The 26,549-nt window shown below is 40.0% G+C and overlaps 13 protein-coding genes across 13 annotated transcripts; 6 read left to right on the forward strand and 7 right to left on the reverse strand.

Moving 5' to 3' along the window:
• Positions 1 to 135: 135 nt before the first annotated feature.
• YVC1 (Yvc1p) lies at positions 136 to 2,166 on the forward strand (the record flags this gene model as incomplete). Its single annotated transcript, XM_056231264.1, has 1 exon — positions 136 to 2,166. One exon carries the CDS (start codon positions 136 to 138, stop codon positions 2,164 to 2,166), a length of 2,031 nt encoding a protein of 676 aa, XP_056085101.1.
• Positions 2,167 to 2,615: 449 nt separating this feature from the next.
• Positions 2,616 to 3,245, reverse strand: VPS21 (Rab family GTPase VPS21; the record flags this gene model as incomplete). The annotated part of the gene is made up of 1 exon (XM_056231265.1): positions 2,616 to 3,245. The coding sequence occupies one exon, from the start codon at positions 3,243 to 3,245 to the stop codon at positions 2,616 to 2,618; it is 630 nt and encodes a 209-aa protein (XP_056085102.1).
• Positions 3,246 to 3,549: 304 nt separating this feature from the next.
• PTC5 (type 2C protein phosphatase PTC5) lies at positions 3,550 to 5,271 on the reverse strand (the record flags this gene model as incomplete). Its single annotated transcript, XM_056231266.1, has 1 exon — positions 3,550 to 5,271. One exon carries the CDS (start codon positions 5,269 to 5,271, stop codon positions 3,550 to 3,552), a length of 1,722 nt encoding a protein of 573 aa, XP_056085103.1.
• A 577-nt stretch (positions 5,272 to 5,848) lies between these two features.
• Positions 5,849 to 6,886, forward strand: TMA46 (translation machinery-associated protein TMA46; the record flags this gene model as incomplete). Its single annotated transcript, XM_056231267.1, has 1 exon — positions 5,849 to 6,886. The coding sequence occupies one exon, from the start codon at positions 5,849 to 5,851 to the stop codon at positions 6,884 to 6,886; it is 1,038 nt and encodes a 345-aa protein (XP_056085104.1).
• A 662-nt stretch (positions 6,887 to 7,548) lies between these two features.
• On the forward strand, positions 7,549 to 9,396 carry ECM3 (putative ATPase ECM3; the record flags this gene model as incomplete). Its single annotated transcript, XM_056231268.1, has 1 exon — positions 7,549 to 9,396. One exon carries the CDS (start codon positions 7,549 to 7,551, stop codon positions 9,394 to 9,396), a length of 1,848 nt encoding a protein of 615 aa, XP_056085105.1.
• A 295-nt stretch (positions 9,397 to 9,691) lies between these two features.
• On the reverse strand, positions 9,692 to 14,638 carry CMR2 (Cmr2p; the record flags this gene model as incomplete). Its single annotated transcript, XM_056231271.1, has 1 exon — positions 9,692 to 14,638. The coding sequence occupies one exon, from the start codon at positions 14,636 to 14,638 to the stop codon at positions 9,692 to 9,694; it is 4,947 nt and encodes a 1,648-aa protein (XP_056085106.1).
• Positions 14,639 to 14,990: 352 nt separating this feature from the next.
• Positions 14,991 to 15,542, forward strand: ARF3 (Arf family GTPase ARF3; the record flags this gene model as incomplete). The annotated part of the gene is made up of 1 exon (XM_056231272.1): positions 14,991 to 15,542. One exon carries the CDS (start codon positions 14,991 to 14,993, stop codon positions 15,540 to 15,542), a length of 552 nt encoding a protein of 183 aa, XP_056085107.1.
• A 198-nt stretch (positions 15,543 to 15,740) lies between these two features.
• Positions 15,741 to 16,517, reverse strand: RKI1 (ribose-5-phosphate isomerase RKI1; the record flags this gene model as incomplete). The annotated part of the gene is made up of 1 exon (XM_056231273.1): positions 15,741 to 16,517. One exon carries the CDS (start codon positions 16,515 to 16,517, stop codon positions 15,741 to 15,743), a length of 777 nt encoding a protein of 258 aa, XP_056085108.1.
• A 1,423-nt stretch (positions 16,518 to 17,940) lies between these two features.
• RPS7A (40S ribosomal protein eS7) lies at positions 17,941 to 18,925 on the forward strand (the record flags this gene model as incomplete). The annotated part of the gene is made up of 2 exons (XM_056231274.1): positions 17,941 to 18,084; positions 18,497 to 18,925. The coding sequence occupies 2 exons, from the start codon at positions 17,941 to 17,943 to the stop codon at positions 18,923 to 18,925; spliced, it is 573 nt and encodes a 190-aa protein (XP_056085109.1).
• A 224-nt stretch (positions 18,926 to 19,149) lies between these two features.
• Positions 19,150 to 19,668, reverse strand: SKDI15G2470 (uncharacterized protein; the record flags this gene model as incomplete). Its single annotated transcript, XM_056231275.1, has 1 exon — positions 19,150 to 19,668. One exon carries the CDS (start codon positions 19,666 to 19,668, stop codon positions 19,150 to 19,152), a length of 519 nt encoding a protein of 172 aa, XP_056085110.1.
• A 443-nt stretch (positions 19,669 to 20,111) lies between these two features.
• NUP1 (FG-nucleoporin NUP1) lies at positions 20,112 to 23,387 on the reverse strand (the record flags this gene model as incomplete). Its single annotated transcript, XM_056231276.1, has 1 exon — positions 20,112 to 23,387. The coding sequence occupies one exon, from the start codon at positions 23,385 to 23,387 to the stop codon at positions 20,112 to 20,114; it is 3,276 nt and encodes a 1,091-aa protein (XP_056085111.1).
• Positions 23,388 to 24,008: 621 nt separating this feature from the next.
• KTR1 (alpha-1,2-mannosyltransferase KTR1) lies at positions 24,009 to 25,190 on the forward strand (the record flags this gene model as incomplete). Its single annotated transcript, XM_056231277.1, has 1 exon — positions 24,009 to 25,190. One exon carries the CDS (start codon positions 24,009 to 24,011, stop codon positions 25,188 to 25,190), a length of 1,182 nt encoding a protein of 393 aa, XP_056085112.1.
• Positions 25,191 to 25,464: 274 nt separating this feature from the next.
• Positions 25,465 to 26,448, reverse strand: CRC1 (carnitine:acyl carnitine antiporter; the record flags this gene model as incomplete). The annotated part of the gene is made up of 1 exon (XM_056231278.1): positions 25,465 to 26,448. The coding sequence occupies one exon, from the start codon at positions 26,446 to 26,448 to the stop codon at positions 25,465 to 25,467; it is 984 nt and encodes a 327-aa protein (XP_056085113.1).
• Positions 26,449 to 26,549: the final 101 nt, after the last annotated feature.

Raw genomic sequence — 26,549 nt, forward strand, 5'->3', positions numbered from 1 at the left:
TATTCAGGGAAGGTATGATAAATAGAGTCAGCCATCCCTCGAGGTAGAGCACTTCGTCAACACAACTGCTCTTCCGTGATTACCTTGGCAGCAGGATACAAAATAGACGTAGAGAATAATAGCAACTGGAACATTATGGTCTCATCCAGTGACGGTCTGAATTTGCCAATTTCGAATGAACAATGTGTGCTGGGGAATAGTGGATTGCTTGGGTTTGAAGCCCCCACCCCGAGACAAATTCTGAGGATTACGCTAAATTTAAAGTATTTGATTGATAAAGTTGTGCCTATTGTTTATGATCCTGCTGATATCGTTTGCGACCATTCTGAAATTTTATCTCCGAAAGTTATGAAGTTGGCATATGAGGCATGTGGTGGGAATCCTGAGGACAAGACCAATAGCAGGAAATATCAATCGGTCATTATTTTTTCGCTTCTGAAAGTTTGTGAGTGGTATTCTATACTGGCAGCTATGGAGGTGCATAATGCTAAACTTTATGAAACTAGAAATCTGGCTTCACAGCAGTTATGTAAACTGCTAATTGAAAAAGAGGTAACAAGAGATTTGCAGTTCCTCTTCATGCAATTGTTGTCACGCCGGTACGTGATCAACGAAAACGACGAAGACCAAGACCCCTTGAATGCGCTAGAGCTGGCCACAGATATGCACTGTACTACAGTGATAGGGTCTAGTGGATTCCAACGCTGTTTGAAGTGGATATGGAGAGGTTGGATCGTCCAGAATGGCCTGGACCCCACAACTTTTATCAAGGAGAATTCACTGGCAGAGGTTTCTGTGGTTTCCCATTTCAATCCGAATAGACTGAAGGCGCCAGTATATCAAAATTACCTGCAGATGACATTTTCGTTCTTGTTTCTGGGGCTTTACACTTTGGTAGTCAATGGTAAAGACTCTGAAAGGGTTCAATCTTTCGATTTGTGGGAAAGTGTATTTTATGTTTTTAACACGGGTTTCATTTTGGATGAACTAAATAAACTCTATTACGTCGGCTATGCACATTTATCATTTTGGAACTTATTCAATGACGCCACATATTTGATAATTGCCTTGGCTATGGGGTTCCGTGTAATGAGTGTAACCCCTCTCGATGCAAAATACTCTTCAGAAGATTGGGATAAAATCTCATACAGGGTATTATCATGTGCAGCGCCATTTGTGTGGTCCAGACTGTTACTCTACCTTGAATCACAAAGATTTATTGGTATTATGTTGGTTATTTTAAAGCACATGATGAAAGAATCCATTGTCTTTTTCTTCCTTCTATTCTTGATAATGATTGGATTCACTCAGGGCTTCTTAGGTTTGGACTCCGCTGATGGTAAAAGGGATATCACCGGTCCAATCTTGGGTAACTTAACAATAACCGTTTTGGGTCTTGGGAGTTTTGATGTTTTCGAGGAATTTGCTCCCCCTTACGCGGCAATATTGTATTATGGATATTATTTTATTGTTTCGGTCATTCTTCTGAACATCTTGATCGCACTGTATTCCACTGCGTACCAGAAAGTTATTGACAACGCTGATGACGAGTACATGGCTTTGATGTCACAAAAAACATTAAGATATATTAGAGCCCCCGATGAAAATGTTTATGTCTCTCCATTGAACCTGATTGAACTGCTTATGTCACCTATTTTCAGTGTTCTTTCGCCAAAGCGCGCTAAAGACCTGAGTTACGCTGTAATGACAATCGTGTATAGTCCATTTTTGCTATTCATTTCCGTTAAAGAAACCCGTGAAGCTAGAAGAATAAAGTTTAACAGAATGAAAAGACTTAACGATGACGCCAATGAATACGATACTCCATGGGATTTGACAGACGGTTACTTGGATGACGATGACGGTTTGTTCTCTGATAACCATAATTCGGGCATGAGGGCTACTCAATTGAAAAATTCCCGTTCGTTAAAATTGCAAAGAACGGCAGAACAAGAGGATGTCCACTTCAAAGTTCCGAAGAAATGGTACAAAAATGTTAAGAAATGCGGCCCTTCCTTCGAGCAGTATGATAATGATGACAGTGAAGAATATTATGATATGGAAGGTAATGACGACGTCAAAGAACTCACTGAAAAGGTAGAAAACCTGACGGCCATGATAACCGATCTACTTCAAAAATTAGATTTGAAGGAGAGGAAAGAATAGGCTGCATATTGTTTCAGATATAGTGTGTTTGTGTAATTTCCCAGCAATTTACATTTTGCTTTTCATTACAGCAATGTAAAAAGTTAGTTTTCTGTATTAATTTATAATTATTTGTCAAGTTATGTATTTAGCACAACAATCTTCAGCTTGCTAGAAATGAATCTTCCGCGCCACATAAAAACAAAGCGGTAGCAGATAACAAAAAATCTAATATACAGGACTCAACAATAATAGGAACCATCGAAAAGTGCTGGCGTTTTGAGGGCGTACTATAATGTTACAGATAAAAGAAAGAAAAAAACAATATACACTGCCAAAAAAATGAAAACTCCTTACCTTTTCTACGTACGATAAACTACGACTTTCATTTATTGCTGTTCTGAAGATCTATTTATCTCAATTGCCCAACTTTTTTTATTTTTTTATTTATGTTTTATATTTTCCCTTCACTAACAACTGCAGGCACTGTTTGCACTGGTCCCGTTATTAGCGGCATTTAAGTCCACTCTCTGATTATTCGATTCACCCTCATTAGCATTGTTTTGTTCTTCAGCTTTCTTCAGTGGTATTTTCTCACCGATCCCCAAAAATACATTATTAACATTTTCTCCTGTCTTTGCACTTGTTTCAAAGAACAACAGGCCCTTTTCTTCCGCTAGCTTTTCACCTTCCTCCTTTGCGACTTTCCTTTCTCCACCATCTTGCAGGACATCGATCTTATTACCGACTAATGCAATAATGATATCCTTTGATGCTTGTTCATGCAACTCCTTAACCCAGTGGCGCGCCTTGATAAAGGATTGTGGTTTTGTCACGTCATACACTACAAGAGCAGCCTGTGCGTTTCTATAATACATGGGTGCCAGCGATGCAAACCTCTCTTGCCCAGCGGTATCCCATATTTCAAACTTGACGGTATGTTCATTTATAGTTACCCTTTGAGTAAGAAATGCTGCGCCAATAGTGGGTTCCTTGTTTTCCGCGAAATCGTTGGATACAAACCTTAGGACTATTGACGATTTACCAACTGCTGCTTCACCTAACAGTACCAGCTTTATGGAAGTAACCGAAGTATTCATCTTTTATATTGCTGTTGAAGATATGTGTTTTATAGCTTAGTGAAGTCTCAATGACTTTCTTTTTTCCTTTAAAGATCCGTTGCTGCTTTTATAAGGTTCCAAGATAAGCTGCTCGTATTTTAATTTCATCTTTCTTCTTTGTCATTTCGGGGATATTGTTATAATAAAAAGCCCCATAATGCAAACCGAGAAAACGAAAAAACAAACCGTACATAGTGACAAGAGTGTGGATAATCACTAGGCTAAAATTATCTATGATGTGAATCATCTAGTACATACTTATGTTAACATATTTTTTGCATCGTCATAATCTAGGCTTAGGCTTTGTAGTTGCCTCTGGATTCATCACTATTGAAGTGGCGTTCGATACGTTCAGAGGCGTTCCGGAATCACCGAAGAACGCCACAGTTACTGTCAAGTCATCTCTGTACCTTCTACTCATTGGCGATGGAATACTGACTAATGCAGATACATATTCTTTTCTTCCACCAGCGCTTAATGCGTTTCTTATTAAATGGGTGGCGACGTTTTTGTCTTCAATGAGATATTCTGAAGTTGAAGTCGATGAAGAGCTTGGCTTATCATCTTTATACCTAAATGCCGGTCTCTGTGCTTCCTTGTCGTCAGAAATATCGATGACTTTTGGTAATTTTCCCGGATCTGCATTAAGAGTTGTTGGAATACTCAGATTTTTATCCATCCATCTGATAACCAATGAAGCGATTTCTTCATTAGTTAGTAGTTCGAATAAACCATCGGAGCCCATCACCATAAATTTAGTGTCTTCACCAATTTTGGCAGAAGAAATTACTGGTTCTGCAGTTACGTATGGGGGGGTCTTGAAATCCCTTGGTTCCTTTCTGAAATAAAGCTTGGCGACTTCAGGCAAATCTGACAATGGTTTTCCATCAACTTCTTTGACTTTATAGCGGTAATCTCCGAATGCCCTGGACGGTTGCAACGAGCCCAATATTCTTCCATTTCTTACGACCCTAGGCTCCCCCGGGTGTTCTTTCCTAATTCTTTGTACCTCGTCCAGATTATCGCCGGTCTGATCAGTAGATAATGAATTAACAGTCCAGTTTCCCTTGCTGTCCAAACCACAAATCAAAGCCCTTGAATCTCCAGTTACGGCCACTTTCAGAATTGAGTTAGTAGAATTGTATAAACTTAATAGTGCGCAAGATCCCGAAATGGCAGGTAAGGTATTTGCAATGTTAGTATTGCTTGGATCTTTGAACAGTTTCCTAAATGATTCCATCACGATATCGTTGTCCAACTTCAAAAACCCTTCGGATATCGCAGAGTCAATTAACTTATTGGGGTCGGAGCGGAAGACTGTTTTGTTTTCGTCATAAACCTTACCCAATTGATAGGCTACATAACGAACCAAATCTTTGGATAACTTTTCTGAAGTGAAGGGGCCACCATGACCATCAAAAATCCCAAAAAAATACAGATCCTTCTCTGTGGACTTACCATCCTCAGTCTTTATTGGGATGGTAATAATCTGCTCTACGTGGTCATCTTCTATTGGATGGTTAGAGGGCAGTTGGGCCACATCATACCTAAATATACCAGTACCGCGATTCACAAAATGACTTTCCTCCCTATCATGTAGTTTAGCCTCTATTTTATCATCATTTAAAATAGGCACGGACTGATCACTTTGGGGTTCTTGATTTTTTTGCGCTTGTGTCTCCTTTGATTTACGTGGGGGCATGCTAGTATTTCCACGGCTATTTGTAGAGTAATCCTTTATTCCATTGATTGTATCAAGGGAGAGGACCTTTCTGGGGGAATAGTAAGAATAGGTCAAAAGTAAGGACCCGCTCAGTAGAGCAATGTTTAGGGCTTTGGAATGGGATGATACGAATAATTTTATCCTTGAATAGTATGTGCTATTTGCCTGCGAGGTTGTATATGCACGTTGGAGAAATTTCTGTGTGTACTCTTTACCAGATTGGCATTTAGATAGGGCTTTGACTGTTTTCCTTATAGCTACGGTTCTCGTTAAGGGGGACATGGAGAAACTAAGAAAGCAGAAACACTTCTTCTGTTGATAGTTAGAGCTCCGTTCAAGATCAATTGCAAAGAGCTTAGATATTTCTTAGCTGTAGTAAGTGATCTTCGTCACTCACTGGTCTCCTCTTTCTTTTTTTGTATCTCATGTGTAGTAGAAAATGATTTTTTTTTTTTTACAGATCCAAGCGCCGGTAATTGCACACTAACTAACCTTTGTGGGAGAGAAATAAAATGTATGAAAAAGGCCCTTGCCACTTACAATCAGGACTATAGTAATGCTGGGTTGATAGACATTAGCTAACATCGCTAAGGTAGTTCGAATAGCATGGAGTAGTAAACGAATAGCGCATCCAATTGATGATCAAAGAAGGTTCTTTTTCTGTCACGTCGTCGGGCATGACGTAGAGTGAGGATAATGAAAAAAAAAAATTTTGTTCCCAGCGATGAGTTAGTGAAAATTGACACTATATCTTTTTTCATCAATATATTCAACCCACCACAAGAAGGTAAGGAAAAGACCTAGTTAGCAGTCATTTTTTGGACTTAATTACATATAACAGCAAGGCAAAACATCGAGGATGCCACCAAAGAAGGGAAAACAGCCACAAGTGGTTGGCAAGAAGAAGGACAATGTTGACAAGACATTTGGTATGAAGAACAAGAACCGTTCCACCAAGGTCCAAAAGTACATCAAACAAGTGCAGTCGCAGTCGGACCCCAAGAAGGAGGAGATGAGGTTGAAGAAGTTAGAGGAGAAAAAGCGCAAAGAAGCTGAAGAGGCTGAGCGAAAAGCGTTGTTCAATCCCCTAACAGATCAAAGAGTTCGTGCAGGTGTAGACCCCAAGTCTATGGTCTGTGCCCTGTTTAAGCTGGGCAACTGTAACAAAGGTGCCAAATGTAAATTCTCACACGACTTGAACGTTGGTAGAAGGATGGAAAAGAGAGATTTATATCAAGACACAAGAAGCGAAAAGGAGGAAGACACAATGGATAACTGGGACGAAGAAAAGTTGAGAAATGTCATCATGTCAAAGCACGGCAACCCAAAGACCACCACCGAAAAAATTTGCAAATTCTTTATTGAAGCGGTGGAAAATGGTAAATACGGCTGGTTTTGGGTTTGCCCCAACGGAGGTGACAAATGTATGTACAGACACTCCCTGCCAGAAGGCTTCGTACTGAAGACCAACGAGCAAAAGAGGCTCGAGAGGGAGTCGCTAGAGAAACAGCCAAAAATCACACTGGAGGAGTTCATCGAAACTGAGAGGGGCAAGCTGGACAAAACCAAGCTAACGCCAATAACAGTCGCAAATTTCGCTCAGTGGAAGAAGGAACACATTATTGCCAAGATTAACGCCGAGAAGAAGCTGATCAGCAAGAGGAAACCCACAGGTAGAGAAATCATCCTGAAGCTGAGCGCCGAAAACAAGTCATTCGAGACGGACTACACCGACATGGCAGACGACGTCGCCCAGGGGTCCGCATGGGATCTCTCCGAGTTCACAGACGCACTGAGGAAAGCTGACCACCAAGATGATGGTGGGATCAAGGATTACGGTGACGGTAGCAACCCCACCTTCGATATCAAAAAAGCCAACCCTGCTACCCTCGCATAAGCCAAGAGATACATACCAATCAAACTATATGTGTATATCACCGTATATATATATAACCACGCGATAACTCAAAAAAATCACGTCATGCGATTGATCACGCGGCACGACATCGGCCTGAGCTTATGTGCCGCCCATCCACCCATATCCAATCCCACGTTCTCCCTCCCCCCCCCCCCACGCACCGCCCCCACGTTGTTGAGGTGTTTTCACCTCGGAACCGTCCAACGGTCTCTAAGAATGAAAAAAGTGCTCGAGTTTGCTCTTCATATTACAAGTGTTGCCAGATGAGTGCCATCTCTGTGACCTCTCCAGCCTCGAGGGATGAGGCTATATACTTTTGAGGAATAGGTGGATGTTTGACGCATCCATCCCTCGTACGCTGGCGCGTGCACTCTTGCTCTCTCGGTGCATGTTTGTATTTTTTGCTATATAACAAGCCCTTTAGCGCCTTGAACGTCTTGTTATCCCGTAACGTATCTGTAATCTTTTCTCGGATTCTTCGAGTTCTTCGTATTTTTCCATCCATTTTCATATTTCATCAGAACTAAGCATTGTCGACCATTATCAAGTGGACGATAAAAGCATATAGATAAGTTTAAGCATTAGAAACGAACACAACAATACCACTGGAAGACCGAGAGTAAACTCAAGATAAGTAAAGAATGTTACATATCACGCTAGGACAAGCCATTTGGGCCTCTGTCAGACCAATCATCAAGATCTACCTGATTATTGGTGTGGGCTTCTTTTTATGCAAGATGAACATCTTGACCGTCCAGGCCACAAGATCCATCTCTGATATCGTCCTAACGGTTCTTCTCCCTTGCTTATCATTCAATAAAATCGTAGCAAATATAGAAGATAACGATATCAAGAATGTGGGTATCATTTGTCTGTCGTCTGTTATACTGTTCGCTACTGGGTTGGGGTTTGCCTTCATTGTTCGCACTGTGCTACCTGTTCCTAAGAGATGGCGTGGTGGTATTCTTGCAGGTGGCATGTTCCCCAATATCAGTGACCTGCCTATTGCTTATTTGCAGTCCATGGACCAAGGGTTTATCTTTACAGAATCGGAGGGCGAGAAAGGTGTCGCCAACGTTATCATCTTCCTGGCCATGTTTTTAATCTGTGTTTTCAACCTAGGTGGATTTAGACTAATTGAAAATGACTTCCATTACAAGGGCGATGACGACGAGGAAAATACTCTGACTGATCACGACTCCGCCCCGCCGTTAACACCACCCAATGGGGGCAATTCCTCTTCTTCATCCAACCAAGATATTCTGAAAGAAGCAAACGAATCCACCGTTCCAAATAGTTCACAAGCAAGCTACATTTCTGAGGAAAAGAATAAGAAGGAAGGGAGTAAGGAAGAAAAAACAGATATTCCCGTTCCTAAGCCTACGCACACTGCTTCCCCGGCGGTGGGTGACAGAAGCTCACATTCGTCCGCGGTGGTTTCCATCGATAGCATTACGCATTCGCTGCATACAAACTACGTCGACACACAGTCCATAGACCCCGCCTACAGAACGATGAGTCAACCAGTAGCATACACCACCGAGTCAAGGACAGCGCCTGTTCACAATTACCGTAGAAACTCAGTCACGGGCTCCTTGCGTTCAGTGGATATGCGTGAACTACCTGCAGAAAGCATGACCGACCTGATCCGTGAGTATTCAAACGTTGATCAGTATGGCAGGAGAAGGAAGAGTTCCATCAGCTCTCAAAGACCACCCTCCGTCCTGCAGGCAGACAGCACATTATCCCTCAATTTGACCAGGACCTCCACCTTGCAAAGAGTGAAAGCTTCCGATCTAGCAAGAATCATCACTTCAGATGCCACCGTCAGTAAGAAAGATATCGAGACTTCAGGATCCTCTTTACCGAAATGGTTACAAAAGTTCCCGTTGACTAAATTTTTTGTGTTCTTTCTGAAAAATTGCTTAAGGCCTTGTTCGATGGCTGTCATTCTGGCTTTGACTATTGCTTTCATCCCTTGGGTGAAAGCTTTATTCGTTACCTCGAGCCATACTCCAAAGATCAAGCAAGCTCCTGATAACGCACCTGCTTTAACATTCATTATGGATTTCACCGCTTATGTCGGGGCGGCTTCCGTGCCATTTGGTTTAATCTTGTTAGGCGCCACCCTGGGCAGATTGAAAATTGGGAAATTGTACCCCGGTTTCTGGAAGTCTGCTGTGGTATTGGTCTTCCTTAGACAGTGCATCATGCCCATATTCGGTGTCTTGTGGTGTGACCGTCTAGTTAAGGCAGGATGGTTAAATTGGGAGGATGACAAGATGCTATTGTTTGTGACTTCCATTACTTGGAACTTACCAACAATGACTACTCTAATTTATTTTACTGCAAGTTTCACCCCCGAAGACGAAACTGAGCCCATTCAGATGGAATGTACCTCTTTCTTTTTGATGCTTCAATATCCTTTGATGGTCGTTAGTCTACCATTCTTGGTCTCTTATTTCTTAAAGGTTCAAATGAAACTATAAAGTCCGTTATAGACCAAAATATCCAAAAAAGATCTACCCCTGCATTCCCATCATCATATTTTTATTTCACCATGTATTTGAATCAAGTCGCAATTCTATTTTTTCGTTGATCTTTTTTATCAAAGTAAGATTCACTTGCTTCAAATTTTATAGAGTCTCGTAGTGTAAAAATTATAATAATGACAAAAATTTTATGTCTTTTCTGCCATTTGCACAAGTCTTCAACTTTTTGAAACATCATATCACTCAAATATACACAAATACTATTCGTAATAGAATAGCTTTACTTAACGTTTTATATATTGTCCTTTTCGTAGTCTGATAGCAAATATATTGAGATGTTTTCACCATAGTTTATTCCGAATTGTGCTTCTATCTGAATTCTTTGATCAAACCAAGCTTGCATTATTGATGCTCGATTCTTTGCCCATACGTCCATTATCATACTGGAATTTTTCGAGCTGATACCCTTAGTCTTCACGAATGCGCATAAATCTAAAATAACACCATGCTTACCTAATAACTCTGAAACGATTAAAGTCGTCAAGTTGCCTAATATGGGGTTACGGCGTTCCTTACATCTAATCAAACACACTAATAAACCGCCAGCTTTCGCAATCAGACAACTACCGATATCGGCATGCACCTCCTTGACGGTTCTCTCCAGATCACTAACGAAATGCGTCAATCCCAAAATGTCAATGGATTCATGGATGCTTCCCAAAACAAATAACAAGTTCAAATTAACGACGTCTCCTTGTGAATTGGTACAGCTGACATTCTTAATAAAGCCCAGATCACCAGTTCTTAGATAGCTCAACGTATTATTCATTTCACTCTTCATCTTGCTCTTGAACTGTTCTGTAATGAATGGATCTTTGTACAATCTGTTCTTTGAACCGTTACAAATAAAGTAATCAAATGCATTAGCCTCCGAACAGCACCATATCTCACCGAATTCTCCATCAACACATGGCAGCAGTGTTTCTGGATTGACTACTGAAACATCGGTGCACACCGGAACAACACCAGATTCTTGAACCTTGATATAAGCTTTACCATTCATTGTCATATCATTGGGATTAACCTCTCTAATTATACCTTCTCTTAGTGAAACGGGATCTAGATATAAATCAATCGGTGGGATATCTAAGTATGATCTCAGCGATATAACTGGATTGAAATGATGTTGATAAACATAATTTATTTGTGTAGGTGTTAAAGAAATTGTTGGATAACGCTTCAGAATGTTTTCGATAGTATATACTCTTGGTCTGTTGAGGAAAGGAATCATGATATTTCGGACGCCTTTGAAGATATCTTCTCTGACAGAACTAGAAGTATTGTTTTTCCCTGAGCTTATATTTTCCTTTTTATGTTTGGATCCCTCGATTAAATTGGAAGCTCTATCCAGTAAGGAATAGAAGTTTTCGAGCCTCAAATACAAGTCCTTTACGTTTAGATTTTGGAGACCAATCAAAAACTCCTTAGGGTCAGTTAAAACATCGGTGAGGCTAAATAAACACGTCGAAGCACCTGTATAAATTCCTAACAAACAACTGAACATAAATCCCAATCCGCATGTATGAGAACATATGGAAAAAAGCGGACTGTTATTCCTCAACTGCAACGTTTCTTTAACTATTTTACTTGCATTGAGTAACGACGAATGTGTCATAGTTACATGAATATTAGATGTCACGTCATATTCTGTGTTTATCCATATGACGCATGGTGTCATGTTAAGCCTAGTACCTGGTTTGGCCCCAAATTTCTGCTTCAAAACATTTTTGAACATAGATATTGTTAATGCGTTCTTTGCCTTAACTTTGGAGAAGACTGTTATCTTGGGTATTAAACTCTTGTATCTCTTATAGCATTTGCTTACAATATTATTATTATCTAATAAAGAATGCAATTTGCCATCAACAAAGAGCCTTTTCACTTTGTAGCTTTGAATGATATTGACCAGAAATTTTAGATCCTCCTCTACGGTGAGCTCTTTGATGCTTGGTAAAGGAATCACCAAAAAATTACAAAATAAACACGCCAAGATCATTGCAACATATTCGACGGAATTTTCGCACATGACAATAACAGCGTCACCATACTTTAGTGGAATTTTAGATCCCACGATTTTTTTCAAAAAGTTAGCAGTAATTTTACCAAAGCTCGCCCACGATACCTTTTTGTGAACGTTATTGTCATTATTAGCAGAAGAATTGGCCACGTTTGTATTCGTCCCATCACTAAATGCCGTTTCATTCCCGTAAGTGGAAACTCTCCATTCCAGGATTTCCAAAATTGACTTGAAGTCCGTGAGTTTAGTATGACTCCTGGTATCAACGGACTCTTCCCTGTAATCGACACCACTACACTGAAGAGCCAGTTTTGATTTAACTGGCGCGCCCTTGCGACAGTCTACTTCACTAATGGTATACTCCTCTTGTAGAGCCTTTTTTCTCAGCTTGGACAAGTGTTCAGATAAAATACTCTCATTGTAGTAAGCCGAATGAGGTAAAAAATCTAATATGACATTGTCGAATTGGAACTTCACGAAGTGTGCGCTAAGATCATTGTTTAAGAACTTCTTTTCTACGGTACTATTGGCCAACTCTAACGAACAGTACCTTCTAGGTAAAGTGTCTTTTGGCACAACCAAAATGCACATAGGTTGAATTTTATGGAAAATCCAGAGGATTCTAAAAATTTGGTCGGTTAAGTCATTCATTTTCGTTTCCAATTTGACTTTCTGTTTCTCTGTAAACGATATCAAGGTGCTATCCGCAGTCACATTATTCTTATCTTCCTCTTCGGTTTTGGCGAGCGAACTTTCTATCACCATAACTAAAAAATGCTCTTCTTTATGGTGTTGCAATTCGAATGCCGCAACCTCAAATACTGTATTTACTGTTCTTACAACAGTCTCAGTGATCTGCTGTAAGTAATGAGATTCGACAACTCTCTTATATTCAGGAGACGCTCCACCATTCGAGGTTGATATATCCGTAGTTTTAATACTTTCCGCGTTACCATTACCGGTAGATTGAGGAGGTTGGCCGCCTTTTTTATGAAGAAGGTTTGACGTGTGAGCCCAGTTTGATAATCTAACCAGTCTATTTTGAAGAAACATATCCTCTATGAGTGAAAGCACATATATTTTTCCGTTATGCACAAACCCCATAAGCTTGGTTCTCATAAAGTAGGTACTGGCAGGGCAGATATTTAGAATAGTATCCAATTGCTCGGTAACAGCTTCTGATTCGCCGCTTGGCATTTCATATCTAGCCCAAGCAAACATTTCCGAATAATTTAGCTTTGCTTTAAATACGAATTCGTTCACTTTATCCATTTGATAAAATTCATCAGTGATATGATTAGAAGAAATCCAGACCTCTCCCACAGTCAGATCCTGTACCAGCGTATTTGTATCTGGATTAACCACGCATAACGTAACATCAGGAATTGGGAAGCCGAATGTCTCTAATTTCAGGTAATCTTTGAAAGAACTTGATGAATTAATCATGGCAGTTATGCTACATTCAATTTCATTAAGCTTCAATTTTTCACGGTTTATAAATAGTTCATTCTGTAACCTAAGTTTCGAATTATGAATCGGGAAGTTTTCTAAATTTCCCAACTGGTCTCTGATAGAGATAAAGATACCACCAAAATCCAATAAAGTTAACATGGGGGAATAACAGAATGGAGCGTCAATACATCCCAGATTCTTCAGCCATTTATGAACCACCATTTCAGTCACATCGGTATCTATAGTGGTACACGAAGTCAAACATGATTTGATGCAGCTAAAATCTATTTTATGCTTTTTGGAAAATGCGGATTCAGGATTCTCCAAGTAATTAATAACAACCTGCTTTAGTTGTAACTGGTCGTTCAGTAAAATATCGGCTCTAAACTTATCTATGATATTTTCGTACCCACCAGATCGCTGCAATATACTACTGTCGATAGAAATCAAAAGATTACCTGTAAACAGATTAAAAAGGACACCCATTATTAAACCGGTTGATCTCGTAGGGTCCAAACTGTTCAAAATGACAAATCTTGAATTCGTCGCCATTATTTTTTTGTGAAATGGCTTCCTAATACTTTGAGATTTTTGCTTCCAATGTGGCATGGATCGAGAGTTTAAGATTTTTGTCATCGTTTCAAACTGATTTATTAAGATGTTATGCTTCATAACGACGCCAGAGAGACGACCTAACGGCGTTCTAGTAAACTCTATATATGAAATATTAGGTATATCAAAGGTAGGAGAAGTTTTCTTTGCTTTCGTATACGTTCCTAAGTCATCTGTTCTGACGAATTTGATTTGCTGGAAAACATCGTTCTTGATCAATTTAACTTTTGAGTTACTTGACGATGAATACAAATTATCGAGCTGCTTGTGACATGCGTTTGAAATCAAAACATACTTCGAATTTGTTACTTTTATAATCTCAAGAATCTCACGCAGGGAATACGTCTCGAACGAGACAGGGATGGCAGCCATACCAGAAATAAAACAACCTAGTAATGCAATGGTAAATTCAATGACGTCATTTTTATTGTACCATAATAAAATCTTATCCATTTTGTAGAGGGGACTCTTGTTCAGTTCATGAGCAACTCTTTCCGCTTTCAAATAAAGTTTGTCCCATGTGATAAAGGTTTCTTTACCTTTAGAATTTATACTAATCATTGCCGTTTGGCCATCATAATGTTCAAAACGTCCCCTCAAAATCAGCGGCAAAGAATCTGTCGTTGATGGATCTCCGTCGCCCGAATTTCCGGGTTCAAGGTGCCTTGGTAGTAACGGTATCATAGGATTATAAATCGCGTCCTTTGCGGAAGCATTTTCCTCGGTAGAGCCAGGCAATGACGATTGCAAAGAAGCGGCATACCTTTTACCACGTCTTCTAGGAGTATTATTAACAGAAGTTGAATTAATGGTTGTCACACGATAAATAGAATGACGCCTGTCAATAGAATTGGGTATGGATGAGATTGAGGATGCGAGACTCGTATTACGCTTGTGTGGATGTTTTGACTTCCTTGAATTTGGAGAACGAATTGGTGTATAAGGCCTCATTTGCGAGATTTCAAATCCATCCAGCAATTGCTTTCTTTTAGTCTCATAGCCCTTTCTCGTCAGGTTTTCATCCTTATAATCTTGAATTATTTCATTTAATCGACTTTGCAGATCTAGCGGCAAAGTGGGAGGAATAGAGAAATCCATTGAACTCGATTCACTACTACACCCTTTCACACGAAGCTGTAATACTGTATGGTTAAAATGAAGAGAACAAGTTCTCCTTTCGTTAGTATTCCTTTGAATCCAGTATTAACAGGAATAAAACACGCTGGAAAGTGATCGGGTTTTGGCGATTTCAGGTATTACCCGTTTGAAAGTACGCAAGCAAACTGTTCCACAATTGTAAGATGATGGAGACGCATGCAGCTTTAAGACCCTATTTGGTAATTGCGTTGGTTTTAAACACACATTCAATTGAACTGAGAAATAAGGTTTCTTTGAATCCAAGAGGAAGATTAGGACTCGGAAGACTAAAAAAAAAAAACTTGGCGTAAAGATGGGTAGTTCAATTTCGAAAATTATGGGAAAACTATTCGGTTCAAAAGAAATGAAAATTTTGATGCTGGGCCTGGATAAGGCCGGTAAGACGACTATTTTATACAAACTAAAATTAAACAAGATAAAGACGTCAACCCCCACCGTAGGATTTAACGTCGAAACGGTTACTTATAAGAATGTAAAATTCAATATGTGGGATGTAGGCGGGCAACAGCGATTAAGGCCTCTCTGGAGGCATTATTTCCCAGCCACTACTGCACTCATATTTGTGATAGATTCCAGCGCTAGAAACCGCTTAGAAGAGGCCAAGGAAGAGCTATATAGTATTATAGGGGAGAAAGAAATGGAGAATGTAGTATTGTTGGTCTGGGCAAACAAACAAGATTTGAAAGATGCGATGAAGCCTCAAGAGGTTTCTGATTTTTTGGAATTGGAAAAAAATCTAAACAACCAACCATGGTGTGTGATTGGTAGCAACGCTTTGTCTGGACAGGGTCTTGTCGAAGGGTTATCTTGGATTTCCAATAATACAGACGTTCCAAAAAAATAAACATTACATTTATCGATGTTGAACTTGCATGCACCGATTGATCATCCTTCAATCTAATTGAAGTGCACTTTGAAAGGAAAAGGAGTAATATTCAAATAATTAAATAGCTCTTTAATAATACAATATACAAAATGGGGAGCACAATTGGGCGGAAGAATCGGCTATGATCCCCTTTTCAGCTTCCATTTTTTTCTCTATTCACTTTTCCATGACCTCAACAGCACCATTAGAATCACCAAAGTAAGCTTTCGAAGCGTTGTCGATGAACAAACCTGTTTCCACTACACCGACTAACAATTTAATACTTTTGTGCAAATTTCTTGGATCGATGATCTCACCAAAATCGGCATCGATAATGAAGTTATTATTGTCAGTCACGACAGGACCGGCTTTAGCAGACCCACCTTGTCTGATATTAACCTTTTCAGCATGCAATTGTTCCAATAGATCATTCTTGACTCTAACGTATGAGGAAGGCACGATTTCAATGGGGACACCTTGTCTCCAGTTCCTGCCTAAATTCTTTGGAGACCTTTTTCTTGAGTCAGCAACGATAATAAAGGTTCTGGCACTTGTGCTAACCAATTTTTCCTGAAATAAACAGGCCCCACCACCTTTAATTAACTGTAGATGCTCATCTACTTCATCAGCACCATCAAATGCTATATCGATACGAGGGTACTGTTCAATAGAGCCTAGTTGCAGTTTGTTATCCAAAATTAAGTTTCTAGATTGAAAGCCTGTCGGAATGCAAACAAATTTAGACGTCAGATCAGAATATTCAGGGTCATGCAAATATTGCCCAATTCTCTGGGCAACGTAAACGACCGTACTTCCACTACCGATTCCGATAACTTTGTGATCCTCAAATTTTAGATTCTCATCAACGGCTCTGTACGCAGCAGCTCTTTTAGCATCTTCCAAAGGGTTTCCTAAGGATTTTAACTCATCAATTTTGGGGACACCGGTAGCCATTTCTTTTCTTTGTTGTATTGGTAGTAAATTGCAATGAACAATATACAGAGTCTGAATGACACGTCGTTCTTGACTTTTGGAAGATCAAAGGATGGCGAGGACTTAGAGAAGAAACTGCATGGAAAGAAAATATAGAGTCCTACTTTGCAAGGCAAGCCGTTTACATGCGTATTATATCATCAAAAGCGCATCTAAAATTGACACCCAATTACGTATCAGATGAAATTTCACCGAGTCAAGCGCTTTTTTTTCAATGCAAAAATTTTTCAACTCATCGCGAGTTTTCGCCGCTTCGGCTTTTCCTTACTGTTAGCCCATTAAATACTATTGTCCCTTTAGTCCGAAAAAAAGAGGGGCGACACCCCAGCCTCATAAGGCAACGATTATTTTGGCAGGCGCCAGAAGTTAGCAGAAGTCAATTTAGGCGGTAAATTACACGCCGTCCCCTGCGCAAATGCTTTAATATTATCTTTCATTTTGACGGAACTAGCGTTAATAGCGTTTCATAAGTTTTCTTAGAAAGGCACTTTAATATCTGAAACGAACAACTGGCACGGCACACGTTTGATTAGTAATACTATTTTTAATAGTTTTTGTTAAGGATGCAAGACATTCTGATGACAAAATAAAACCCTGTAGACAGTACAAGTACCGTAATCGAGGGTGACGCTAATCCGGAAGCGAAAAATGCAGACAAGACCGTCTTGAGGCCCTTACAATAAAAAAATACCACTGTCGCATGAATAAAAGAGTTATGCCCCGTAGTTACCGCTCCCAGTACAGACGTATAGTTCTGGAAAGAAAATCTTGGCACCAATACAAATTCTGTATGGTTTTTTATCGCGCGCTTTATTCGACGCGCGGCTCTACCATGCTCAGAGAACAAACCAAAGTATCGACTATCTTTATCATAAAACCCATACACAGCGTAGAAATTTACAGACCCAAACATATGTACAGTTTTGAAGAATGAAAAATTTGGTATTTCCAAGAGTTCGGTGATTTCGAAAAAAAGAAAAACTTGGCGCGCGCAGGAGAAGATTTGCCGGTTCAACCGCTAGACGGAGACAGACAATTCTCTCTGCCTAACAGGGAAGTTCTGTCCTGCCTAGAGGCGCTTGAACGCTACCCTTTCACATTCCAATTTGAACCGGCAATGGCAGCCCAGTGGATCTTGCTTCTGCCTAACCATGATCCTTTCCGGCGTCGGTAGACCACACTAAGGCAATGGTACCGTTTGCCGGGGATATCCTAGTCAAACCTGTATGCAATAATCCAGCTACTGCGCTAGAATCTTGGTAAACCGTCTAGTCTTAATACATTACAGCAACGTCTTATAGTTTGATTAAAAGTTGGCCTCTACGTTTTGACATATCTCTTGTTTTAATATAGTTGAAAGGAAAAAAAGATCATCACGAACAACATGTCTGCTCCACAAGCCAAGGTTTTGTCTCAAGCTCCAACAGAATTGGAATTACAAGTTGCTCAAGCTTTCATTGAATTAGAAAATTCTTCTCCAGAATTGAAAGCTGAATTGAGACCTTTGCAATTCAAGTCCATCAGAGAAGTATGTTATTAATTTGAAGTTCAAGCGTAAGAATAATGAAGAGTGCAACTAGCAACTAGCAACTAGCAATTAGACCAAAATACCAAAAACTGCCAAATCATGGAAGGATAAGAATATTAGAATCAAAAAGAATGTCCTGTCTGTTTGTCCATTGAACCATACTGATAAGCGGGTACCGAATTACTTTTGAAAAAAAAAAGGCATAATCTAGCATTCCAAGGGGAAGAAAAAGGTTCATTACATTGTATTACACGTGTTCAAATGTCTGACGAAGAGTTTCAACTACTTCAAATGCTTAACAATGAGCGCCCGTGTACCTACTATCTCCAAGTTACAGGTCTTGGCTCTTCAATATCCTAGAAAAATCATCTGCATCAAATTTACTAACATTTCCGTTTTTTATTTTTAATAGATTGACGTCGCTGGTGGTAAGAAAGCTTTGGCCATTTTTGTTCCAGTCCCATCTTTGGCTGGTTTCCACAAGGTTCAAACCAAATTGACCCGTGAATTGGAAAAGAAATTTCAAGACCGTCATGTCATCTTCTTAGCTGAAAGAAGAATTTTGCCAAAGCCATCTAGAACATCTAGACAAGTCCAAAAGAGACCAAGATCCAGAACTTTGACTGCTGTCCATGACAAGATCTTGGAAGACTTGGTCTTCCCAACTGAAATTGTCGGTAAGAGAGTTAGATATTTGGTTGGTGGTAACAAGATTCAAAAAGTCTTGTTAGACTCTAAGGATGTCCAACAAATCGATTACAAATTGGAATCTTTCCAAGCTGTTTACAACAAGTTGACTGGTAAGCAGATTGTTTTCGAAATTCCAAGTGAAACTCATTAGTTAATATAATAATATTTAAATCTTTATTATTAGTTAGTAACAACTTTGTTTATTTTATAGTACAAATAAGATAATAAAAATTCCAAAATTCCAAAAACTACCATATTTTGTAAGACTGCAATCTAATAGAACAGTGTGCCATGCGAACTATATATGTACTCTATGACCGCCCTTTGACTGCTGTTGATTTGATAACTTGCTCATGAAAGGAGATAGGGGAACATTTACTTATGTTGCGCCATATTTATAAAGTTTTCGTACCTATTTGAGGTGGCTAGAGCTACGCTTGATGCACCCTTGGGTGGCTTCCTGAGGGTGCTTGAATCATCATGGTTAGTATAAGTAATACTATGAGCTTCCTTCGTTATAGGTATTTCGAAATAGTTATATGATCCTACATCTTCGTCTTTCTCCATCGGAAGAGTTGTTCTTTTCGTTGCTCTTTTTGGTTCAGCCGCAGTCTCTTCTGGTTTTTCTGATTTTCTTATGCTTACCTTGAAATCGTCATATGTGTATTTCTTTGAAACGACTCCAATAATAAAGACAATGCTTCCAATAATAACGAGAAATTTGCATACCGATATTAAACCCACCAAAAGCCTGCCAATGAACTTTTGCAAAATTGGCCCCACCATTGTGGTGAACGCGCACCCAACTAAAAACGATAAGAAATCAATCACAATACTCTCTGGCCCACTACCTATCGTAATTTTCCATCTTAACCAATCCGTATTTAAATCCATTTGTGATTTCTGAGTCTCGTCAACTTTCCAGCTTGGACTACTAAAAATACGGAAGAACTGGACGATTGGTAGACATTTGAAGAATATATCAATCTTGTAGATCACATCTCTTACTTCACCTTATTTAACCTTCTTTTTTCGGAAAAAAAAGGAGCGCTTTACAATTCGAAATCTTTACTTATTTAGTATTTATATGATGTCGCTTTGCTCTAAACGACTCAAACGCCTATATATTATTCGGGTCCCTCTTCACCTCTTAAAGGCAATTTTTGCCATCTTCCCAGGTGATGGTATTCGAGAGTTGAATCTCCACTAAAGGAGATTAACTACTTGTTTAAAACTTTATAAGGAAGTTTCATATGCAATGTATAAATTTGGAGCAACATAAGTATCAATACCCTTCAAAAAGAAACGGTACAATACTTATTAATATACCCCTTTAACTACCTTTTGGAATGCCTCATTCTTGCAATTTTTCTGTTTGCCATAACACCACTGGCAACAGCGTTCGTACCCACGCTCGTGCCGTTATTCATTACCATGCCCATTTGATTTGATACGGAATGTACCTGTCCAAATGAAGGTGTCCCACCTGCTCCTCCGAAAACTGATGAAGGATTCATTACATTTACATTAAGACCAGAAGGTGCATTCCCACCAAATATATCAGTTGGCTTTACCACACCCGCAGCGCTATTAGCGATTCCACCATTGAACCCACCAAAATTCATATTAGGAACTGTTGATGGTGTGAACGAATTATTTGTATTGAAGGAACTGTTTTGCGATTGTTGAGGTAGATTAGTATTAGATCCACCAAACACAGTATTAGAGCCACTATTGTTGTTCATGTTAAATACTGAGCTGGTGCTGGGAGCAGAGTTGTTTCCAGTAAAATTGAAAGCGGGTGTCGCACTGGCACTTTGTGTACTCATAGATGTCGGCTTATTGAGAAGACCGGCGTTATTTGACGCAGGTGCCGAGGTAAAAGGATTAAGGTCCGCCACATCATTGCCGCCAAAGTTGAAACTGGATGGATCAGAGGTTATACTATTTGTAGCTGTACCAGGTCTCGAAAAATTGAATCCTGGGCCTCCTCCATTCGTGCTAGTACTAATGGACTCATTTTGAGGTGGTTTCCCGAAATTAAATTTACCCGCTACGTTCGTGCCTGTGGTATTATTATTATTATTTTTATTTGTAGTGATTGCGTTGTTGCCACTGCCAAGTGTATTGAACGAAAATGATTTAGAACTTGGCGCAACGTTAGCGGCTTCAATATTAGCAGCACCTAATGAAAACGCAGATTTGGATATCGTATTAGCAGTGGAAACAGCTGGCTTACCCAAGACGGAAACTGGAGTTGTAGAAGCCGATCCTTTAAAGAAAGAAGTTGGGGTGGCTGACTTTTCCTTTTTGTCATCAAACTTTGTAAAAGAAAATCCGCCAGATGTCTTTTCACCACTACCTGCCACCGTTGCTGCAGATGGCTTAACCAGTTCTGAAGCTCCAAAGCTAAAGGATGGCTTAGTGTTAGAGCCGGCAATGTGATTTGTTGCCGGCGCATTAAACATAAAAGATGGGCTCGTAGCTTTTTCATCGGCCTTTTCAGCAGATGGTTTAGCAAAACTAAATGAAGTCTTGGGGCCCGCTGGTTCCTTAGCCGCATCACTTCCTGTGCCAAATGAGAACAACGGCTTTTGTTGGGAGGAACTTGCAGATGTCTCAAAGGTAAACGACGGATTTTTAGCTTCTGAAACAGCTGATGAATCTTTCTGGGCAGGCTTAGTGAAAGAAAATGTGGATGTGGGCTTGGACGCGCCATCCGCCAATGGTTGACCGCCAGCAGGTTTGCTGGAAAACGTAAACAAGGGCTTGACTCCTGCGTTTGAAGTTGAGCCACTTTTTGTTTCTTCTGCTGGCTTGTTGAAAGAAAATACAGATTTAGTATTTGCTTCAGTAGTTTTACTTACACCCGCCGATTGGCCAAAAGTAAAAGTAGGCTTCTCAAATGCTAAAGAACTTTCGGATGGTTTGGTCCCCGATTCCTTCACGGAAGCCGGTTTACCAAAAGTGAATGCCTGAGGGGGCTCCATCTTGTTCGTTTCTTCAGCTTCTTTCCCGGACATAAATGACGGCCCTCTTTCTGCTTGCTCATCGACTGGACTGAAAGCAAAGCTTGGTTTCTCCGATGCAGTTTTTTTAGTCTCCACATTCTTATCTTTTTCCTGGTTGCTGGCATCACCTAAACTAAACAATGGCTTAGCGTTGGTAACTTCACTAACCGGGGCGCGTCTTTTCCTCCTGGGTTCATTATCATCATCACCGTCTTCGCCAACTCGTTCATTATTTTTTTTGTGTTTGCCAAAAGTAAACGCTGGAGCAGTTGACTTGGGAGCAGTGCCCGACATAGTTTCTGACTTCGAAGAAGAAAATGCAAGCACTTGAGGTTTTCCTGGCTTTTTATCTTCCTCGGAAGGGTTTCCAAATGTGAAAGGTTTATTGACCGAGGAAACTGTATCTGATTTGCCACCAAAATTGAAGAGAGTAGAAGGAGGGGTAGCATTTGCAGTTGCTTTAACCTCACTGGCATTTTGACCAAGATTAAAAGATAACTTGGGTGTGTGTACACTTTTTGTTAGTGTAACGGCCTCCGGTATGGTTGAGCTCGATTTGAAAACTGAATCCATGGAAGGATCTGTTATAGGGGAAGTTTTCTTCGACGGAGTTTCATTGTCCTTAATAAAATCGAAACCTATGGTGGGTAAGACGACACTTTCTTTGATTTTTTTGGGATCGCTGATTTTCTTTAGTGTAGGTATTGCAGGACTTTTCGTAACTGTAAAAGTAGAACCATTTAAAAGTAGATTTTTTTGAGAGCTCGATAACCTATTAGAATTAATATCCATGTTTAGCCCTTCAACTCCACTTGATGCTTCAGGATTTACAGCCAAATTGCCACTTACGTCGTTATTTTTATTATTCTTTTCGTTTGCATTGGTTGTCTGATCATTCCCGGTATCAATGTCATTACTATTGCTATTTTGTTCCTGCAAAGCGTCATATTCTGATAAATCATATTCAAAGTTTGCTGACCATACAGTTCCCTTTGATTGAGCTTCGAACCTTTCCCGATTGGCTCTGTTTTTCAATGATCTGAGAACGGGAAGTCCGGCGGTAATATTTTTAGAATCTCCCTCCGTAAACTGCTCAGCGCAAGGAAATTTCTTGATCGGAGAAGGTGTGGAGGATGTGCGTATGTACGAGTCTTTGTCGTCTGTATTTCCGTGAGAATCTAAAATCATCGAAGATGGAATAGAACGCGACTTGGACGATTGTAATGATCTAAGCTCACGTATATTTCTTAGTTTCTGCTTTTCCCTTAACAACCTTAATCTCTGTATGGGCAGAATTGGCAGAACCGGCGGTCTCTCTGTGTCCTCAGCTCCATATATTATGATTGGTGCAGTATTGTTGTCCTGAAGTAAGCGGGTGTTTTGCTGGGACGTGCCAGAAATCCTCTTTCTCTTTTTAACATGCAACCTATTTCCTACATCTGGTTCTTCCAGATGATTCGCGTATGGGAAATCGGAATCGAAAACTTTCTTAGTGAATGGCCGTTTTTTATTCGAGTTTGTGAAGAACAATTTTATGGTCGAAGAAAAAGATCTCTTCCCTTCACGTGGAGAGGACAAAACGGAAGAAGTGCTCGCAGTCATAGTGGCTGGATAATTGTGACAAGTTTCTTCGTTCTTTTTCTACCTTTTTAAGGTGAATATTCTATTTTATTGCTCAGCACAGGAGTCTATCGTTATACAGTTCCTCATCACTTCCTTCCTTCAGATATACTTAACACTATGGAAAGTTGCCGAAAAAATTAAAAAACGAAAAATGATCAAGCAAAATATCACTACAAACGAAATGATCACGTGCTATAAGAACCCTAAATAACAGGAAGGGCTTGTGTTTTAGGGTAAGGGCTGAGTATTCGTATCACGTGACTATTTTTAGGTGCTGGCATTCTCTTGAGCTGTGTAAATCTCGTATCGTACAAGTGGATATACGCACCATAAATCTGGGCAAAACCAAAAAAAATGTAGTCGTCACCATGTAAACGAGCACCATACACGTAAGCCTCAAAAATTTCCAGTGAAAAATTGTATTAAAGATCAACATCAAAGGTGCCTTCTTGTTCTTTTTGCAGGTACTGGGTATAGTACGTTAACTTATTGTGCTTTTCAATTTTAAAACTTAGTTCTTTCCTCTCGAACAGTTAATTAAGCAATAGAAGTAGAAGCACTTTATTAAAAGAGTTTTCTAAGGGATAAAGTCCAAAAAAAATGGCGAAGATTATGATCCCTGCTAGCAAGCAGCCTATATACAAGAGACTAGGTCTTCTTTTGATTGCAGTGCTTACCGTCTACGTGTTCTTTCATGGTGCTCAATATGCCAGAGGTTTTGGAGCAACACCGCAGTACACCAGTGTGGTATCCCCGGAAACGGGCTACAAATACTCCAAAGTAGAAACACCTAGGTATAGCGGTTCCCGTGAAAAGGCTACCTTCGTCACTTTAGTGCGTAATAGGGACATTTATGCATTGGCCGAATCTATTAAATCTGTTGAAGATAGATTCAATTCCAAGTTCAATTACGACTGGGTGTTTTTGAATGATGAAGAATTCACTGAGGAATTTAAAAGCCTCACTACAGCTTTAGTAAGTGGTAAAACGAAGTACGGTCTCATTCCGCAGGAGCATTGGTCTTTCCCTAGTTGGATTGATAAGGAAAAAGCCGCTCAAGCGAGGAAGGAAATGGGTGAAAATAGGGTCATCTACGGTGATTCTATTTCTTACAGACACATGTGCCGTTTTGAATCAGGGTTCTTTTACAAACACCCCTTAATGGATGATTACGATTGGTATTGGCGTGTGGAACCTGATATCAAGTTGAACTGTGATATCAACTACGATGTTTTTAAGTTCATGAAGGACAATAACAAGAAGTATGGTTTTGCCATTTCCATTAAGGAGTATGAGGCCACCATCCCCACTTTATGGGAAACCACCCGGAACTTCATGAAAGCAAATCCAGATTTAATCCACAAAAACAACATGCTAGACTTTGTCAGCGACGATGAAGGTCTTTCATATAATTTGTGTCACTTCTGGTCCAATTTTGAGATTGCTTCATTAGATTTATGGAGATCTGCAGCTTATACTGCGTACTTTGACTATTTAGATCAAGAGGGAGGATTTTTCTATGAAAGATGGGGTGACGCTCCGGTGCATTCTATTGGTGCCGCGTTGTTTTTGGATCGTTCTGAAATCCATCACTTTGGTGACGTTGGCTATTACCATGTCCCATTTTTCTCTTGTCCAATAGACACAAGCATCAGGCTGGCCAATAAATGTGATTGTGACCCAAGCAAAGACTTTACATGGCACAGCTACTCATGCACCAATAAATTTTACAATTTGCAAAAGATGCCTAAGCCTCTCGGCTGGCAAAACCATATCGGCTAGTTATATTTTAACTGACGGACTTTGTTTTTTTCATAGCTTGCACTTTTTATTCACAATATATATAGAAAAACCAAAAAAAAAAATATAACTCTTTTTTTTACATTGTGTTTGTTTGTATTTACTCTCTTTCCCTACAAATGTAGGCGTTTCTGATGGACCTTTCATCCATCGATTGAGATGAATTTTTCCCATGCGAATAAATAAATGTCCACAAGAATTGCAGAACGGTGGAATGCGCGAGGAAATTAGGATATGTTCACTGACGGAGGCACAATCATATACCGTATTTATTGAACAGAGAATGTGTCATCTCCACACCCAAAAACGTAGCCGCATTAGCTGGGAAAGATCTCAATAAGGCGGGACCCAAACCAGGGAAGAACCCTCTGATACCACCTCTTTGCAGATAAATTTCCTTTGTCGCAGAGACCATATTTTGCTTCGTGGAGGAGGCCTGCAACTTTGTCTTTATAGTGTCAATGGGGAAAACAGCTAACCACATCGACATACCAGCAATACCACCAGCAAGACAAACATTTAAGATATTGACTGGCTCGTCCTCGCCCGCAGTTGGATGAGGTTGCCTGCTATTCAAGTAATTCTTTGAAATTTCATAAGATGCGAAATATAAAGCTGAACCGGGCCCATCTCTTGCCAAAGTAGCCAATGAACCTTTAAACAAAGAGGAAATGCCGCCTTCTTTAACGATCGTTTTTGCCGCGTGGATGAAGGAGCCTTTGGAGGAGGTTTGCAAAACGACTTTAACTCTTTCCGTTGGGGCGGTCACCAACGTCGTGGGGATAGCACTGATAAATCCCGCCGCGGCCATTTGGCCCATGGTTAACTCGTTGCTGCCTCCACTCTCGTTTTTAAAAGATACAAGTTTCTTACCCACATCATAACCCCAGAAGGAAACGGCAAATATAGGGGTGACACCTAATAACGGTGGGATGACACCTTTATAAAACCCCTTTATGGAGTTTGTAAGGACTGTGCCGTTCACTTGAGTCCTGGCCTCTTTCAGAATGTTTGAAACTGCATGTACGGCGGAATTCGCTTGGCCATTTTGACATCTCACTTTGATCAAATCGAAGGGATGACCCGTAAACACTGCACATATACCGCCCACTCCACCGGCCGCGAATGACTTAATGTTTTCGCGTACAGGATTTGATTTTACTGGTGGCCGAGACTTATTCAAGCTCCCGCTTTCTTCTTCAAGCAATGAAGTTTCTGATAATGAAGTGTCTGAAGACATTAGTGACACGATGGCGCTAGGAAACAATAAAAAGTTATACAACTTGCAAAACTCAAAAAAAAAGTATACAGAAAGCGTAATTGAATGTTCACTATATCTAT

The sequence above is a fragment of the Saccharomyces kudriavzevii genome, assembly GCF_947243775.1.
Source record: "Saccharomyces kudriavzevii IFO 1802 strain IFO1802 genome assembly, chromosome: 15".
In the NCBI taxonomy this organism is placed as follows: Eukaryota; Fungi; Ascomycota; class Saccharomycetes; order Saccharomycetales; family Saccharomycetaceae; genus Saccharomyces; species Saccharomyces kudriavzevii.